Source organism: Corythoichthys intestinalis, chromosome 10 (genome assembly GCF_030265065.1).
Source record: "Corythoichthys intestinalis isolate RoL2023-P3 chromosome 10, ASM3026506v1, whole genome shotgun sequence".
NCBI classification, from domain to species: Eukaryota; Metazoa; Chordata; class Actinopteri; order Syngnathiformes; family Syngnathidae; genus Corythoichthys; species Corythoichthys intestinalis.
Window position 1 is genome coordinate 13,847,990 of NC_080404.1, and position 18,613 is coordinate 13,866,602.

Genomic DNA, 18,613 nt, shown 5'->3' on the forward strand with positions numbered 1-18,613 from the left:
GGCGTGCCCATTCAGACTGCCTTTGTCCATTGAAATCGTTCAAGTATCACGCATGCGCACTCATTCGCAGTCTGAGATGCGCGCAGCAAAGAGACCCGCATGCGCAGAAGCATCAAAACAAATTACAATGCTGTATGTCATTCCAGAGTGATCATATTTTGATTTCCAAAAAGAGGACACAAATAACAGATGTAAATAATCCCCGTTTAATTCAAATTCAAAGTTTATATGGACTGATAGAACGTCCTTTCGTGTGTGCATGAAATGACGTGGGTGCGTCAGTTTGCCCCGACTCGGCCATGTTTGTAATAATGAAATATTGCTCATTCGGCGCACAGAATGAAAATCAAAAATTGTAAGGCTTATTCTTTTCTTCATTGTTTTAATTAATTTTTTTTTTTGTGACTGTGCTCAAGCCCGCTTCGTGCTTAAAAGTAGAGTTCAAGCTAGGTGCTAATGCCTACATGGCTGCCGTCCTCCGTGCCTCTTGCTCTTTGCTGACGTAATTGCTGCATGGATTCCGATTTGGGAGTCTTGACAGTTCAGACCGCCAGTCACGTTCTGAAAAAATGTGGCCCAAATCGGATTTGAACCACATACGAAAGGGACTCTGATCGGATTTGAAATGGTCCACTTCTATGCGACTTGTCCCGTTCAGACCGTTAATGCTTCATTTGAGTCGGAAAAACACAAAAAAATCGGGAAAAAAATCGGATTCGTGCAAGACCTGTAGTATGAACCTAGCCTTTGAGTCCTTAAAACTTGAAATAACTAAGTAAATTTAATCTAATTAACGTAAGTAACATAAATTACATTTTCTATGGCAGCAAGTTTGCATTTTTTTTCAACTTCTCATATTTTAGAGTGTGTAGCCTAGGTCGAAGCTAGTGTTATGGCCATCCAAGGAGACATTAGCATTGATTTCAGTATAACACGAGGTGAACAATGGGGTAATTCTATTTATTAATTGACCATTTGAAAGTGTGCTATTTTTGTAGGGCTGATTATTGTTTAATCAGTTTTTGAGTAAACCACAATATTTAACTGAAATCAGCTAACATACTGTAAATATGGAAACGCGAAGCAACATACACCTACAAAAATCTCTGGGAATTATAATTCAGTTTAATAAAACTCTCAAATTTTTTTCGTCTTGTGTTTTTCTTGTTTTAGGAAAGAGGAAACATTGCCGTTGTATTTAATGTTGGAACAGACGACATTAACATAGAGGAGACATCAAAGTTTGTAAACGACGGAAAGTACCATATAGTGAAGTTTACGAGGAGTGGGGGTAATGCCACTCTCCAGTTGGATGATCTTCCCGTCATTGAGCGCTACCCTCAAGGTGAGTTCCCCACACGCTTTCTGACAAGCATGCGTTTGCTAATTAAGGTTAATTTGAAAAATAAGAGCAAGTAAATGACTTAAACTGCACTTGTTGTGATTATGTAATGTTTTTGGTTATTCTCTTTCCAGCAGCTGTGTAGAATAATACCAGTGCCTTTGTACATGGTCTAACCACACTGTACATATCAATATTTCTCAACATTTTTTTAATGAATTACAACTCACCCACACTTTTGTTATTGGAGCTAATACAAGATGTAGATTAAAATCTACCCACATTCTACATTTAGTGTTTTAGCAATGTTTAAACATAAATTAAGATTTATGAACACAATACTGAAATTAAATGAAGTTGATTTGCATGTATATTATATAGTTGCTGAACCTGTTATGTGATGTTTCCTGAAGTCATATGAATGGATTCCTTGAGGAAGGAAGGACCCAGTGATACTAGTATTTTTCTGTGCAATATCTATACGTCAGTGACATGACTGTATTTATTGAAAAATTATTTCAATATCACAATGTGTATTACTGTATTATCCGTAATGCATAAGGCTTTGACAAAAGCTACTGAGAACTTTATAAAAGTGATAAGCTACCACTTGCTTACATCCTGATGCTGAACTATAAAGCAGAACACCCAAAGAGTGTGCTCTCCAGCTCCCAGTCAAATTGACATGTTTTTGATTCAGAGTATGAATTAAATGTCTGGGCAGTGGGACAAAAGCTTTTTTTTTTCTGAATGTTTACTGACCTTTTTAGAAAGGACTGGAGCATCCATCCAAAAGCAAGATGGTCAAATGGGCTCAATCCTTCCATCTCGCCCCAGGTTAAAAAACGTGGACAGTAATAGTTTTGATATGTTACAAACTGGGGAGAAAACACAGCAGAGTTAACAATCAATCCTAAAACTCACAGTCAGACAGTGCTGATGAAAGAAAAAAGCTGGTGTAAGTAAATTTATCGTTTGCCTGTTTTGATAACCTTATCTAGATATAGTTTTAGGTCAGTGTGTATTAGTTTATCAAGTCATTGGTGTCTTCTGTTATAAATTACTCCATTACCTTGTCTATTTTTTTCAAAGGAAACTTTGAGATCAAGCAATCTTTGATTATGGATTTTTGAGGCAACCTTTCCTAAAGGAAATAATGGAATTTTTCTGTTAATGTTTTAACATATACACAACTGATAGTGATAGAAAATTTAAAAAAATAAAACCACACAAACATAACACAACTATTTGGGGCTGATCATTCTTTTTCTGTAGGTGCATTAAAAAAAGCAAATGAAAAAAAATTCTATTATAAACATCAACATTCCAAATTCTGAACTACATCAAATTTAGATATTTCACTATAACCAAATTTGTTAATATTCCAGGGTTTAGGCGGGTCATTAAAAAGCATTAAAAGTCATTAAATAGATTATGTCAAAATTCAGGCCTTAAAAAGCATGCAACCAAATGTTCGAGGCATTAAAAGTTATGTAAACTTGACGGTTAGAAAAAACTTTTTTTACATAATTTATTATAGTCGTCGATATTATCTGGTAGGCGATAAGATTGGCCAATAAAAGCATTTTGAAATGATAATGTACTATTGACATCAGCTTTCCATTATCAGTTTTGGGCCAATATGCATGTTGCCTTCAAAGTGAATGTCGACGTCTTTGTACAAGGGCTGATCACAGCTTACTGCAGCAGCTATGTTGATTGTCCGATAGATGTCCACAAACTAAGATGCTTGGGATTTGTTATCTGAGTAAACCATTTGCATTCAAGTTGCGAAAATTAAATATACAATAAATGATTGAAAATGAATTATAAACTCAAGACATACCTTATTCACTGTACTGAAGCTGTGTGCCTTTGTTGTTATTCTGAGCCAGAAGCTCTGTGTGAGTCATATGTGATATGGCAGTGCCTTATTTGCACATTGCACTTGCACTTGATCCAAAAAAACTGGTGTTTGTATTATTTTGATTTCAACAATAAATATAGTGGTGCAATACAGGTAGTCCCCGGGTTACGAATGAGTTCCGTTCCTATGCTGGCGATGTAAGTCGAATTTCCGCATAAGACGAAATTAATACTCAAATACCCCCAAAATCCTGTAATAACTAAACAAAAATAAGTCTTATATGTCGTATTAATAAAATAAAGTTAAAGAAATTAAAAAGATAGGTATTACTTCCCTCCGATAATATCAATCCCACCATAGTTATTCTTACAACTGACATTTATTAATTTGTCAATGTAAACTATGAACACACAGTTAGAAAATAAATACAATAATGACAAACAGCGTACAATCAGGCTATAAAATAAAGCAATAGCGACAAATTTGCTTACTAAAACATGCCTCAATTGCTGCACAATAGTACCGAGGGAAATAAGGTCCTAATCTATTAGTTAGCAGCTACATATTAGTGGCACCGGTCCAGGAGTGAAAACAAATGCAGCTCTGCGCCGTTTACCGTTTCACTGCCTTCTTGAAATGTTAACTGGCGTTCACCCCCGCTGCCCAACGTAAAAGCAATGCTCGAAACTAATAGAAAGTAGTGCTAGCGTGACGTCAAACAAGTCCGAGTGCAAAAAAGGAAAGCGGACCACACGTATAGTATAATGAAATACCAGATATTAGAGATTAGATTAATTAGACCTATAAATAACAAAATTAAAATGACATAATATATTGTGCTTACCATCAATGCTGAGAGGTGGCGGACAATATACTGTTACGTGACTGGAAAAAAAAAACGACTGGAGACAAAATGGCGGAAGAGACTCTGTGTTGTAAAGTCAAAATTGGGTGCGTCGTAACCCAGGCGCTACCTTTATATGTACTTTTTCATAACTTTATTTGAAGTTATTTTTTACAGAAAGGTTATTGGAAAACCTTGAAGTTGTTACGTTTTTCTTTTTTAAACTATCCAATGGGGCATCACAATACAGCTAGCCATAATATGCTTATTATATTAATTACCAATTAATTAACATAATAAGTCCCTGACTGCATGTATCAGTATCGGTTTGATATCAGTATTGATTTTTCTGGAGTTGGACAATATCGGAATATCGATTATTGGATAAAAAGTCATTATTGGACAACTCTACTTACAGTTTGTGTTTGGGAAATTATCTGCAGTTAGGCATGGGTATTAAATTAGTTAACATTGGCATTTAAAAGATTAAAGATTTGCTGATACCTGTAGAATTTTTGTTTTAATTTAATGTATGATTTGAACTCCTAGCCATTTGTGTTAGAACATTCTGGACTCAAATGATTCATTTGGAACAGTTCTGTGGCTAGCAATATCATAGGTTCATGGCAGACTAATTAAATTCAGTCACAATTGCTGTACAACTCCCTCTTTCACCTCCAGCACTGAAAGTCATTATTCAGTCAACCCTCCTTTAGTTTGACAAGTATCCATGTATGCCACTAATGCTCTCATAATAGTCACCCTTGGCCAATGCCCGCTGACGATCAACAGTGACTACAATAGAGCAAAGCAGACAGCAAAAATAATGGTTGGAAGGTCCAATAGGCAGAAAGGTGCAGATTGTAACAGAGGGAGCAATCATTCTGAAAGCAAGGCAATAATTGCTCCACCAAGACTTATATTGCTGTCATAGTAATCTCATTAAAAAGCCTCGTCCTTGATACTTAAGAGGGCCCATTAAAAATATTCAGCGCAGTTTTTCTAATCTAAAATTCTAAGCTCATGTGATGACACATAACTACCCTTTTGTTGGCTGTAGTTCTTGCTTTTAGTCTTGCTCTGTTTTACGGCGCACACAAAAGGATGGGCTGCAACAAAAACAAGAAAGGGAAAAAGGGCTTCTTCTCCAGAGTATTGGCCATGAAAGTAATACCAACACAATGGTGTTGCCAGGCCCGCAGGGCACCATGCAGCATCCTATTACGGTACTCAATGAGCATGCACAGCACACACTGATAATGGAGAAGTCCCTGCCTGGCCTTATTCTTTTTAGTGTTATCAGTACACAGTGCACTTACATGACTCCCTCATTCATGCACTCCCCCCCTCTCGCTGTACCTTTTACCTCAAGCTGACCATCTCTGCCCCTCTGTCCATCTCACTGTCAGCCCCCCATGTGCACACACCAGCTTGTAGTTTGGAATCTGATTTGCAGGATGCAGATGGGGGTTAGCTTCTTTTCTTCAAAGTGTCAGAGCTGTACTCCCTCCTCTTCCTGAACCTGTTCATGTTTTAACTATAGTACAATAGATACCATATGCAACAATGCTAATTCTTTAATAAGCATAAAAAAATTCACAGTTAGCCTGGTTTGTACTTTTCTAAGTGTTGATTTCTTTGAAGGAGGAAATAGTAAAGGATCTGTATTATGGATGTTCCGATCGCGCCATTTTTCAAAGAACCGGAATTGGGTAAAAAGGATTGGGTTTTCAATTTAAAAAATATACATACAGTACGTCTACATACGAAGTTAATACGTTCCAGGACCTTGTTTGTTAGTCGAAATGGCCGTATGTCGAGCAGGATTTCCCCATAAAAATACATTATAATTCCATTAATTCGTTCCACAGCCTGAAAACTAAGCTTGAGAACGATAAACCGATACGACCGGATATCTGGTTATACAGGCGAGCGATATTGCTGTATCGATAGCAAACTAACTATTCGACAGTAAATAGCCAGTAAATCTTAGATGTATCAATAGTACAACAAGGACTCGACTATCGCGAGCGCACTTCCACTCTGAGACCTCCAATTTGGCCAGATTTCAAAATGTTCCTATATGCATGTGTGATACAACACACAATACTACTTTCTGGGGGAAGAAAAATTTTGAACTGGTGGGCACTTTAAAAGTAGGTCAAATCATGTGAGTGAAAAATAGACATTTTTGAGACCTTTGAAATTTTGGACACCCATCCTGTTACATAATAAATAACAAACACTTCAAGATGTTCCCTCTTTGTCTACTCAAGTCTTGCATAATCAATATGACATGTGGGTGGATCTACAAAAATAAAGGAAATTGGTGTGTGAGTAAATGTAGAGTTAATTGAGCCCTGTGTTTTCATTTAGTAAATAAACATGGCTAAACGGGGAAGTAACTGTATAGTTAAAGATAACAAATCTGTGCGCAAAAAAAAAAAACATTTCCAGGGGAAATTTAGGGGTTAATACCATAATATTTAAATTTTTGCAAGTGGGCTTTTAAAATATTTTTTCAATTAGGATTAAAGAATGTGAATGTATGAATGCTGATTTAATCATCTAATGTATCTAATATATCTATACCTTCCCATAATAAGCAATCCAAACGGCAACACGGGTCAAAAACATAATAAATAGCATGCTAGTCAGTAAGCTTGCTGGGTCCATAATTCTCGCACTAGCGTTCGACTCCAATTAACATCTTTTTTGTGGCTTGCACTACATTTACAAGCGCAAGATATTATCGCGCATTTACCCCGTTTCGAACCAAAAACTGTGTAGGATGTATCACCGAGTATAAAGACACAACTGTGAATGGCCACAGCCAGGCTTTGGCGTTTTTGGCTGAAAAATGGTCATTTTGCAAGGACATAGACAAAAATGAGTGGTCAATATTTTGTTTTTCAAATATTTACCCTATTAAACATTATTTTTTATCTTTTTCAATTTTTCTTTGTTTGGATTGATTATTTATCATCTAAAATGTCGGGGGAAATGCGACAGCAACAAAAAAAAAGTACAATTAAGCGATAGTTACAAACAGTGTTGTTAATCTTACTTTAAAAAAGTAATTAATAACTGTTACAAATTACTTCTCCCAAAAACTAATTGCGTTAGTAACTCAGTTACCTGAATGTAAGAGTAATTAGTTACTTGGCAAAGTAACTGGTGATAATTTTCTTTTTTTTTTTTTTTTTTTTTTTTTTCTCAAAAAAAAAAAAGGGTATTGCGGATATTGCGATATTTAGATAGTAACCTTTGCTATGTGTGGAAGCCATTTCATGTTGTGAATCAATTGTTCCCGTTATTGCATTAGTTCCTTCTGTCTATTTTCGACATATGTAAGTTTTAAAACTGTTTCATCATTAAAGATAGATTTAAGTTAAGTTTTGCCAATTTAGGAGCATTTTAGATAAAAGTGACTTAGGTTCGCTAGGAAGGTTCTCTACAACAGAGCCTTCATGAGAAGTCTACCGCTTTAAGATGGTGGCTGTTTACTAACGCATCTAGTTCTTTATTAAACATGTTGCTAATGCTGCCGTGTCTGTCATTTGCATCTAGTTCTGTATATATGTGATATCTACCGAAGCATCATGTGTCGTAGTTTGTAGGCTATCGGCTACATTCAGGTATTATTGGAGCCACCTAGCATAGAAGCATCGCGTTTGAAACGGCGTCACACTCCCTTGCCTCCTCCCCACTCCTGCTCTGCTCTCTCGTCTCTGTGAGTCCGTGTTTTTCAGACTTTTCTCGCGTCAGTCAACCAACATCGTAACGGTAGTAATGGTAACGGCGTTGCCAAGATGAGAAAAGTAATTAATTAGATCGCTCACTACTGAAGAAAATAACGCCGTTAGTAACACCGTTATATTCTAACGCCGTTATTAACAACGCTGGTTACAAGGTACAGTGTATCACAAAAGTGAGTACACCCCTCGCATTTCTGCAGATATTTAAGTATATCTTTTCATGGGACAACACTGACAAAATGACACTTTGACACAATGAATGTCTGTGTGCAGCTTATATAATAGAGTTAATTTATTTTTCCCTCAAAATAACTCAAAATATAGCCATTAATATCTAAACCTCTGGCAACAAAAGTGAGTATACTGCATGGGAACTACATAGATCCCTAAATGTCCAAATTTAGTACTGGTTGTCATGTTCCCTTCAAAATGTCATGTGACTCGTTACAGGAGTGCAGTCAGCATTGCTGCAGAGAATGAAGAGGTGGTGGGGTCATTCCCACCACAATGCTTGACTGTAGGCATGACACACTTATCTTTGTATTCCTCCCCTGGTCGTCGCCACACATGCTTGAGACCATCGGAACCAGACAAATTAATCTTCGTCTCATCAGACCATAGGACATGGTTCCAGTAATCCATGTGCTTTGTTGACATGTCTTCAGCAAACTGTTTGCGGTTTTTCTTGTGTACCTTCTTCAGGAGAGACTTCCTCCTGGGGTGACATCCATACACACCAATTTGATGTAGAGTTTGGCGTATGGTCTGAGCACTCACAGGCTGACCCCCCCATCTCTTCAATCTCTGCAGCAATGCTGACAGCACTCCTGTAATGAGTCACATGACAATTAAGAGGGAAAATGACAAGCTGTACTCAGTTTGGACATTTAGGGATATACGTAGTTCCCATGCGGTGTACTCACTTTTGTTGCCAGGGGTTTATGTTAATGGCTATATTTTGAGTTATTTTAAGGAGAAAATAAATTAACTCTATTATAGAAGCTGTACACAGACTGCTTTTCATTGTGTGAAAGTGTCATTTTGTCAGTGTTTTCCCAAGAAAAGGTATACTTAAATATCTGCAGAAATGCGAGGGGTGTACTCACTTTTGTGATACACTGTAGATATCCGTGACCTATTTATAGACGTAATTTGCTTAAAAGTTTAAAATACGCGAGCGAAAAACTTTTTAAAGTCGTTTTTCTTTTTAAAACTAAATATTAGACATCAATTAATGACTCTAAGCTAAAAATGATAGACAATTCAAATAATAAATATGCTTACTTACCTTCTTTTTGTGGCTGAGTTTAAACAAAAGCGGTTGCAATGTGTCCGTAAACAGGGGTCTCCTGGTTAAAACGGATAAATTAAAAATAGTCAGTGGGCATACTGTGCCATGAAATTGCTATGGCAGCATATAGACATATTCTTCCATCAAACACAACAGTTCTCTGGCTTAAAATACAGCAATTTATTTGAAAGAGGGGAGCAAGCAAATGTTTTCTGCCATATATATTTTTACTTACCTTACTTACTTTCCTACTTTTACTTTTTAAGGCCTAAGAAGTAACAAAATAATCCAGAAATATAATGGCATTGCCAAAAGATACAAAAATGTATACGTTTTATATTCTGCAACATTCCTGGAAAAAGCGTAAGAGGAAGTACTGTAAAAAGCAAAAACTTTTTTTCTCCCCCCCCCCCCCCCCCCCCCCCGATATCGGATCGGGACTTGTTATCGGCAGATTCTCAAAATCAGATGACTCGGACCCAGGTACAAAAGTATGCGATCGGTACATCCCTAATCTGTATACTAGTTTCACACCACTTTGTTACAAAGAACAAAAGGAAATGAAAGGGACCAAATCAAGCCATTTGGGACAGTTCAGCTCAATCTCTTCTGTCTGGACATGTAGATAAGCTCGGCCATCCCATGCTAAACCAAATCAACACTAGGCAACAGTCACAGGCTCTCCTTGGTGCCCTGATGAATGGAATCTCCCGCAGCCCTGTGGATGGCATTGTTCGAGTGCCACACCAGGGATCAATACATTATCATAACGCGATTATGTTCTCATTTAATTGACCCCAGTATGAGACTGACCATATTTAACATCCAGCCAAACTGATAAACTGCAGAATAGAGAACATGTTTTTGCACACAAGTCGAAAAAAATAGAGGAATTTCTCAGAATGATTACCTGCGGTTAGACTTTATGTGTTCGTATCTGTTCCATGTGGCTTTATGAATTTCTTTCAGCTACATTAATTAAATGATATTATTGTCTAACTCCAAAAATATTGTCAATATTGCACTGTATTAACCACTCCTCCTTCACATTGAGAGGAGGTGTTGGGTCGAGCATCTGTTTGGGATACCTGCCGGATGCCGCTCTGGTGAGGTGTTCCAGGCATGTCCCAATGCAGGATGCCTTAGGGATGACAATCTAATTCTGGACCCAAAGCTAAATTACGCTGCATATATTACATTTCCTTACATCTTGTACGACGTTAGTATTCACATTACGTGATGTGAATCGCATTTTCTTTTATTTTTGTTAATATCAGTATAAATTGGGAGGTTTTTTTTTAAACTGTAGGTTGTGGGATACCTATAATGAAGAGTATGCCTCTAAAAAGAGAGGGGAAAAAACAAGAAAAAGCGCCCCAAATTGACAATTTGACACAACCTGGCGCCAAATTCAATTAACTCAACAGACAGGTTTTAAATCCTTTTCAAAGTTGCTGATCCTTTGTAGTCATTCAAGCTGATGTGATGAAAAATGTCTCACTGCGTCTTTTTACCACCAAGACCTCCTTTCCCTCAGGTCTCTGTGTTCCTGTCTGCTCAGTGGCCATTCTCCTCCAAAGCATTGTTAGCTACCAGATCTTTAATCTGCACAGAGTGAATTAATACAGTTGATGGAACAAACATTGTCAATCTGCAAGAAGAATGAAGAGCTCGCTGAATTCAATCTCTGCAGACAAAAGCAAAGGGGGAAAGTACTTACTCTTTAAATCTAGTGAGGTTATTGGCCCTGACAAAAGATTGATGCAGAATTTGTCCTCACTTATGCCGAGCGGTCCTACAAAGTAAAATTGGAGGTTACTTTGGTATATCCCTCCAGTGGCACTTCTTTGACTGTTTTACTGAAAGACAAGGTTCCATCCGCAAGAACCCATGCAAATGTGTGACCAACACTTATCCTTGTAGCTTTTGTCAAATCCATTTTATGGAACAATCTACCATATTTTCTGCACTATAAGGCGCACCTAAAAGCCTTCAATTTTCTCAAAAGCCGATAGCATGCCTTATAATCCAATGCACCGTATATATATATATATATATATATATATATATATATATATATATATATATATATATATATATATATATATATATATATATATATATATATATATATATATATATATATATATATATATATATATATATATGAATCTATATTAGTTAATCATGGCATGACATTGTCTTTAACGCTGCTTCATCTAGTGGATGCAAAATGCAATCCCAACAACTAATACTGCGCCTTATTTTGCAGTGCACTCTATATATGAAAAGTTTTAAAATGGGCCATTCATTGAAGGTGCACCTTATATTCCGAGGCGTCTTATAGTGCGGAAAATACGGCATTTTGTGGAACAATGTACTTTTACTTTGCAATATATGTACAGTGGTAGGAAAAAGTATCTGAACCTTTTGGAATTTCTCATATTTCCTGCCTAAAATTACCATCAAATGTGATCTGATCTTTGTCAGAATCACAGAGTCTTGTCTTGTCAGTCTGCTTTAACTAAAACCACCCAAACATTTATAGGTTTTCATATTTTAATGAGGGTAGTATGCAAACAATGACAGAAGAGGAAAAAATAAGTAAGTGAACCATCACATTTAATATTTTTTGCCCCTCTCCCCCCCTTATGGCAGCAATAACTTCAACTAGACGCTTCCTGTAGCTGCAGACCAGTCTGGCACATCGATCAGGACTAATCTTAGCCCATTCTTCTGTGCAAAACCGCTGTAATTCAGTCAGATTCCTGGGATGTCTGGCATGAATCACTGTCTGTAGGTCATGCCACAGCATCTCAATGGGGTTCAAGTCTGGACTTTGACTTGGCCACTTCAAAACATGTTTTGTTTTTCTGAAACCATTCTGAAGTTGATTTACTTCTGTGTTTTGGATCATTGTCTTGTTGCAGCATCTATCTTCTTTTTAGAAGATTTAATGATAAACTTTTAAATTAATTTTTCCATTAATAATTGCAAGTTGTTGGACTGTGCCAGTGATTTCTGTAAGTCTTTAGCAGACACTGTAGGGTTCTTTTTTATCTCTCTGAATATTATGCGCTGAACTCATGGGGTCATCTTTGGTGGACAGCCACTCCTTGGGAGAGAAGCAACAGTGCTCAAACAATTCAACTTTGGTTTCATCAGTCCACAAAATAATTTGCCAAAACGTCTGTGGAGTGTCCAAGTGCCTTTTTGCAAACATTAAACAAGCAACAATGTTTTTTTTAGAAAGCAGTGGCTTCCACCATGGAGTCCTCCCATGAACTTCTCTATCTGTCGATTGATGAACATCCAGACTTTTAGAGATGGTTTTGTATCCTTTCCCAGCTTTATACAAATCAACAATCCTTGATCACAGGTCCTCAGACAGCTCTTTAGACGAGCAGTGATGCACATCAGACGTTTCTCATCAAGACAATTATTACCAGGTGTGTGTTTTATAGTGGGCAGGGCAGCTTTAAACCACTCACCAGTGATTGGGCACACACCTGACTTAAATTTTTTGGTAAAAATTTGTTTCAATTGCTCTTAAAGTCTCCTTAGGCAAAGGTTTCACTTACTTATTTTTCCCCCTTCTGTCATTGTTTGCATGCTAGCCTAATTAAAATATGACCCTATTAATGTTCGGGTGGATATAGTTAAAAGCAGACACTGATTTCACATATGTGTGATTTTGACAAAGCTCAGATTACATTTGATGGTGATTTTAGGCAGCAATATGAGAAATTCCAAAAGGTTCAGATACTTTTTCATACCACTGTATATACAGTATTTACCTTGTTACTGAATGTCTAGTTTTATTGTTTATTGTATGAAATGTTGTGAGTAGACTTATGTTTGAGAAACAGGCTACTTCATACATGATTGGTATTTGTAATGTGCTACATTTATCTTTATTTTAAAACCAACAACAAAAGGTGACATAACACATTCAAGTGATGTCTATTTTCTAAATGTATGTACATAACTAGCAAAAGGCTTTTTAAAATTTATAAGAATGAAAAGGGTTGAAGATAAGAGTTGACAATGAAATGAAACTTGTTATATGGGTTGTTTTTATATAATAAATTTATTAATCTAAAGGATGAAACCATTTAATTTCAATTAATGTAGGTCTAATTTGTTGGATTAAAATAAATAAATGTTTGTTTAAATAATGGTTCATTAAACATTTGTTTTAAATTTACAAAACATCATCAATATTAATGTAAATGTGCAGTTGTTTAGCTATACCAGTATGAACATTTAACCCTTGACCTTACAGATTATAACCTCTGAAATGTCTCTTTAAACTTTAAAGGCAACAATGATAACGAACGCCTGGCGATTGCTAGACAGCGAATCCCATTCCGACTTGGTCGAGTAGTTGACGAATGGCTACTCGACAAAGGTAAAATCACTGATTAAAATTTCAAATAGAATAATTTGATCATAAATAAGTTGTTGCAATATTTTGTAGACACTAAACATAGAATAAAATATGAATAAAATAAATGATTTGACTAGATAATATAATGTTACTGTTCACTAATGTATTTATTTTATAGTCAGCTGTTTTAATACGTGTGTGTGAAATTATGGTTAAAGGGACTATAAATATGATTTTAAATCTCAGTATTGTTAAAATGTCTATAAATTACCAGTGATTTTTTTATGTAAACATCTAAACAGTAAATATAAATTTAGCATTTATAATTGTCTTGGTTATTTTCAGTTGTATGTGTCACATTTTATGAAATACATTTTGACAGATTACTGCCATTTGAATTTTTTGTGTTTGTTTTGTTGTTAATAAAATTACTAGAAATTGTAAATAGATAAAAATATGAATTGGCGTCAGAAATTTGAAGTCCCTTTAACATATTGTGTTGAGATGTGTAGGGCATTATGTGAATGAACTGTAACATTAAAATAAATTGAGTGCATGCTTTGATTTTACAATGTAATAGCTCATATTTTTCACATAAAATGTGAAATTACCCTTTTTATATTTTATTCCTTTAGTCATTTTATCTAATCACCTGTCATAACACATTTTATATCTATTTTTTTTTTGTGTGTGTTTATTGTGGTTTTTTTTTTTTTCTTCTTTCTTCTCCCTGCATTTGCAAAAAGGAGTACGAATGCTTCCTGCTAGAATGTTTATACACATATACTGTATATATACCCATACATACACACATGCATATATAGATACATTCATACAGTATATACAGACATACTGTACATAATCTCACACACATATTACCATTTATCCTATTCACAGTTTATTTTAGGAGACTACTGTACCCTTTAAGCAAAGCTGTGTATGTTTTTTTTTTTTTTTTTTTTTTTTTTTTTGCATCTTTTTTAATTGCATTTTTGTTTTTTATTTTCATAAAGTAGGCATGTCATCAAAGTAACTGCAATAAATTGCCAGGGTTTTCCTTTACAACCCGTAATTTATTGGTCTCATTAGTAACTGGTCGAGAAATTTTTCTTTGTCTTTTTAGAAAATTTGTACTTTGCTAAAATGTCCACAATCCAACAGATGTGTATATGAAACACTGTTTTCCCACAGGGCGGCAGCTTACAATCTTCAACAGCCAAACTACTATACAGATTGGTGGCTGGGAGAGAGACCGGACTAGGTCCTTTCAGGGCCAACTTTCAGGCCTCTACTATAATGGCCTGAAAGTGTTCAACATGGCAGCAGAGGGGGACCCCAACATTAAAATCCAAGGCAGTGCACGGCTTGTAGGGGAGTCGCCTTCCTCTATCACGCCACAATCAAGTACTACAGCCAATCGGTCTGAAACTTCGACAACCATTATGGAGCTCACCACCACCACTGCATCTGGTCGGCGGGTGAAACAGACGACCCCACGAGAGCCTCAGCAGGTAAGCTGGTCTTTGAATTGTTCTTTTCAAATATCTATTAGTTCTGCAACTAACGATTATTTTTATATTCGCTTAATCAGAAGATTAATTAAACAATAGGATAAATGTCACGTTTTTTCAATTACCTTTACAATTTAACTTGAAGTTGTTTTAGACATGTATGTAACAATGAAGACAAATGAATGACTATTTCCTTCAAAAATAATATTTATTACAGCTTCCTGACTAAACTGTTGTCAACAACTGTACTGTTTTAAGTACATACACAGCTGGCAAATAAGTATTGGCACCCTGCAATTCTGTCAGACAATGCTCAATTTCTCCCGCAAAATAATTGCAATTACAAATGTAATTTCTATATATTAACTAAACATCGAATAAGGAGGTGGCAGACTGTAATGAGTTTTCTTTATCAAAAAGTTGTTCTTAAACACAATCCAAATCGAATTCCAAATCACACTCTCTTGTATGACAATTTACAGTTTGAATGGGAATTTGTGTTGAAAGGAGACTCTAAGGCTACGTTCATACTGCAGGTCTTAATGCACGAATCCGATTTTTTCATGTTTTTCCAACTCGAGTGAGGCATTAACTTGACTGTCTGAACGGGGCAAGCCGCATAGAAGTGGACCATTGCAAATCTGATCTGGGTCACTTTCGTATGTGATTTAAATCCGATTCCACATTTTTCCAGAATGTCACGGCGGTCTGAACTGGCAAGTCTCCCAAATCGGAATTCATGCAGCAATTACGTCATCAAAGAGCGAGACAGACGGCACACTACATTAGCAGTGCAGCTGTGCGTTAGTGCCTAGCTTGCCTATATAGGAATGGTCAGGCTTGGCAACAGTCATAAAGAATACAAATGGGTTGAGGATAAGCCTGAGAATGATCGGTTTTCTCTCTGCTCTATATGAGCAATATTTCAAGATTGCTTACACGGCCGAGAGTCATGGCAAACTGCCCATATGTGTGTGTGACATGCACGGACAGTGCTTGCATGCTATCGATCCACAGAAACTTTGAATATAAGCCTAAACGGGGATTATTTATGTCTGTTATTTGTGTCCTCTTTTTGAAAATCAAAATATGATCGCCCTGGAATGACGGATGACAGCCAGCATGTGGCCATTTGTTTTGATGCTTCTGCGCATGCGGGTCTTCTTGCTCAGCGCGTGTCGGACTGAGGCTGCATAATACTTAATACTTAGTGCGCATGCGTAATACTTGAACGGTCTCAATTGACAAAGGTAGTCTGAACTGGAACGCCAAAAAAACAGATATGACAAAAAAAATCGGCATTAAGTGCATTAAGACCTGCGGTATGAACGTAGCCTAAGTTTATATATGTGGTTTCTTTTTAAAAAGAAATGAGACAACTTTAATATTTACCAGTAACTCAAGTGCTAATATGCTTCTCCAAAACACAATACAAATGGACACTTAAGACACTGATTAGCATAATCGCTAACTAGCTTAGCGCTCGATGCCATCGGATGGTAAGTAGTAACATCTCATTAACAAAGAATACAAACAATACAATTGGCTTCATATATTCACCTCTGACAGAGGCACACTGGATCAAACAACACAAAAGACAGTCTAACTATTGACACTTAGTAATATTTTTGATTCATCAACCCAACAGCAGCAGCAGTTGCAGCAGTGAACTCGCTCTCTCTCTCTTGCTCTAATCACTGGCGCGCGTGCGCAGCTTCACATGACAAACAAATAAGGACCTTAACAGGGAAAAAATTGATTCTCAAATTAGTTGGCAACTAATTTATTCATCAATTTTAATCGATTTAATCCATTAATTCCTGCAGCATTAATGTCTATTCCGACACTAAGTGTAAAACTCGCAAAAAGTTACAACAGTTTTGTTAAATAAAAAAACTATTGTTGACAGATGATTGAGGTTTAAATTATTTTGATTCTGGAGCAGCAATAAATCTGTCATTACCTGTCAAAGGGCAAAAGATTTGTCTGTCAGTGATACTGGACACCAAGCATATGAAGTTGCAAGTAAAGGTTCGATTGATCATGAAAGCAGAAATAGGAAAAAGAGGGTTGAGTTGATCCACTTGATTAAAGCGGAGTTCAGTAATGAAAACAGTGAGATGAATTAGGCATACAAAAAATGTGCACTGGGACATGTCATTGTCTGTGCTTTCTTTCTTCCTGACGACCGTTCCGCTGAGAACTCCCGCTGTGGGATGTTTGAGTCTCAGGACATTGCATTGTGTCTGCCCTCTATTCAAAGAGAGGCTTTCACAGTCCTCACCCTTGAATGGGTCTCATTTTAGCATTGTCCAACTGGTTATTTCCCTTCTGATGGGCATCTATTTTCAATGATTATTCTTTTTTTAAACAAGACTTGCATTACACATTCATTTTGAGCATGACTGTCCCCAGAGAAACAGGCAGGACAATTGTTAATGTGGTTGAGAATGATTCAATGGATGGTTGCAAATCATTCAGTTGCCCCCTGATAGATTGTCATATTGCCTGCTTTTAAATGTTGCATGTAATTACAGTGGTACCTCAAGATACGAAATTAATTCGTTCCGGGATTGCTTTTGTATTATGATTTTTCTTTTTTTTTTTTTCGTTTAATAAAACACATTTTACATTTAAATAGAGTAAGTCTTTCCAAGCTATGCTAAAATACAACGTTAAATTTTATAAGGGTGAAATCGGATTGAAATAAAAGCCAAATACATTTGAATCATTCAATAAACCTAACCCCCAAATTCCAATTCTTTTTGTGGTTTGCACTGCGCTACGCTCAACTGCGTTCTGAACGACGCAACAAATACGTATTTTAATCAATACGAGGTGGTCACATGATCCGCTCAGCTCCGATCCGGATCCGCTTAAGTCCATCCTCTCCGATCCATCAAAACTAAAATGCGTATGAGGTATATTTTCTGGTCCGTCAACCTGCAACTGGATCAAGTCCTGCCGTTTAGCACACACCAAACAGTCTGAGTGAGTGCGGGGAAAAAAAAAACTGTAAAAAGTAAGCTAGACTTCTGTGCTGATTGACTGAAGCTGATTTTTATGTTTGGGTGTGTATCACGTGCGTGCCTGCGTGTTTGGATTTATGGAGGGTGTGGGGTTGCTTCCGGGGGTTGTTGTGTGCTTTTGCGTGGGTTGAACGTCATTTGGGACTAATTGAACGACAACTAATTTCCTCCCGATTAGTCAGCCGAGTATTTTTACGATTAGTCGACTAATCTAATATATACCGCGTTTTTCGTACTATAAGTCGCAGTATTTTTTCATAGTTTAGCTGGAGGTAAGACTTATACTCCGGAGCGACTTATGTGTAAAATTATTAACAAATTATTATATCATTTCACATGTTATTTTGGTGTTTTGGAGTGACACTGATGGTTTGGTAAACTTGTTAGCATGTGCTTTATGCTATAGTTATCTGAATAACTCTTAATAGCTATGTTACGTTAATATACCGGCCACGTTCGCATTTCGTTGTTCATGCATCATGTCACAGTATCATACTGTACACTTATTAAGTATGTTGTTCTCTATTGTATTTTGTATTTTTATTTTAAATCGCCATTCAAGATGATATATCTGATCTATG

General features: G+C 36.5%; 1 protein-coding gene across 33 annotated transcripts in view; it reads left to right on the plus strand.

Moving 5' to 3' along the window:
- The window catches only part of LOC130922805 (neurexin-1a-like), a 492,025-nt gene that overhangs the window by 402,642 nt on the left and 70,770 nt on the right, over positions 1–18,613 (plus strand). For 21 of the 33 annotated variants that reach the window (XM_057847885.1, XM_057847886.1, XM_057847890.1 and 18 more), the window contains 3 exons: positions 1,174–1,345; positions 13,424–13,513; positions 14,684–15,003. In XM_057847885.1, coding sequence (XP_057703868.1) covers positions 1,174–1,345; positions 13,424–13,513; positions 14,684–15,003 — 582 coding nt within the window. The remainder of the gene's footprint in view (positions 1–1,173; positions 1,346–13,423; positions 13,514–14,683; positions 15,004–18,613) is intronic. The other 12 variants (XM_057847902.1, XM_057847903.1, XM_057847905.1 and 9 more) reach the window with 1 other exon arrangement.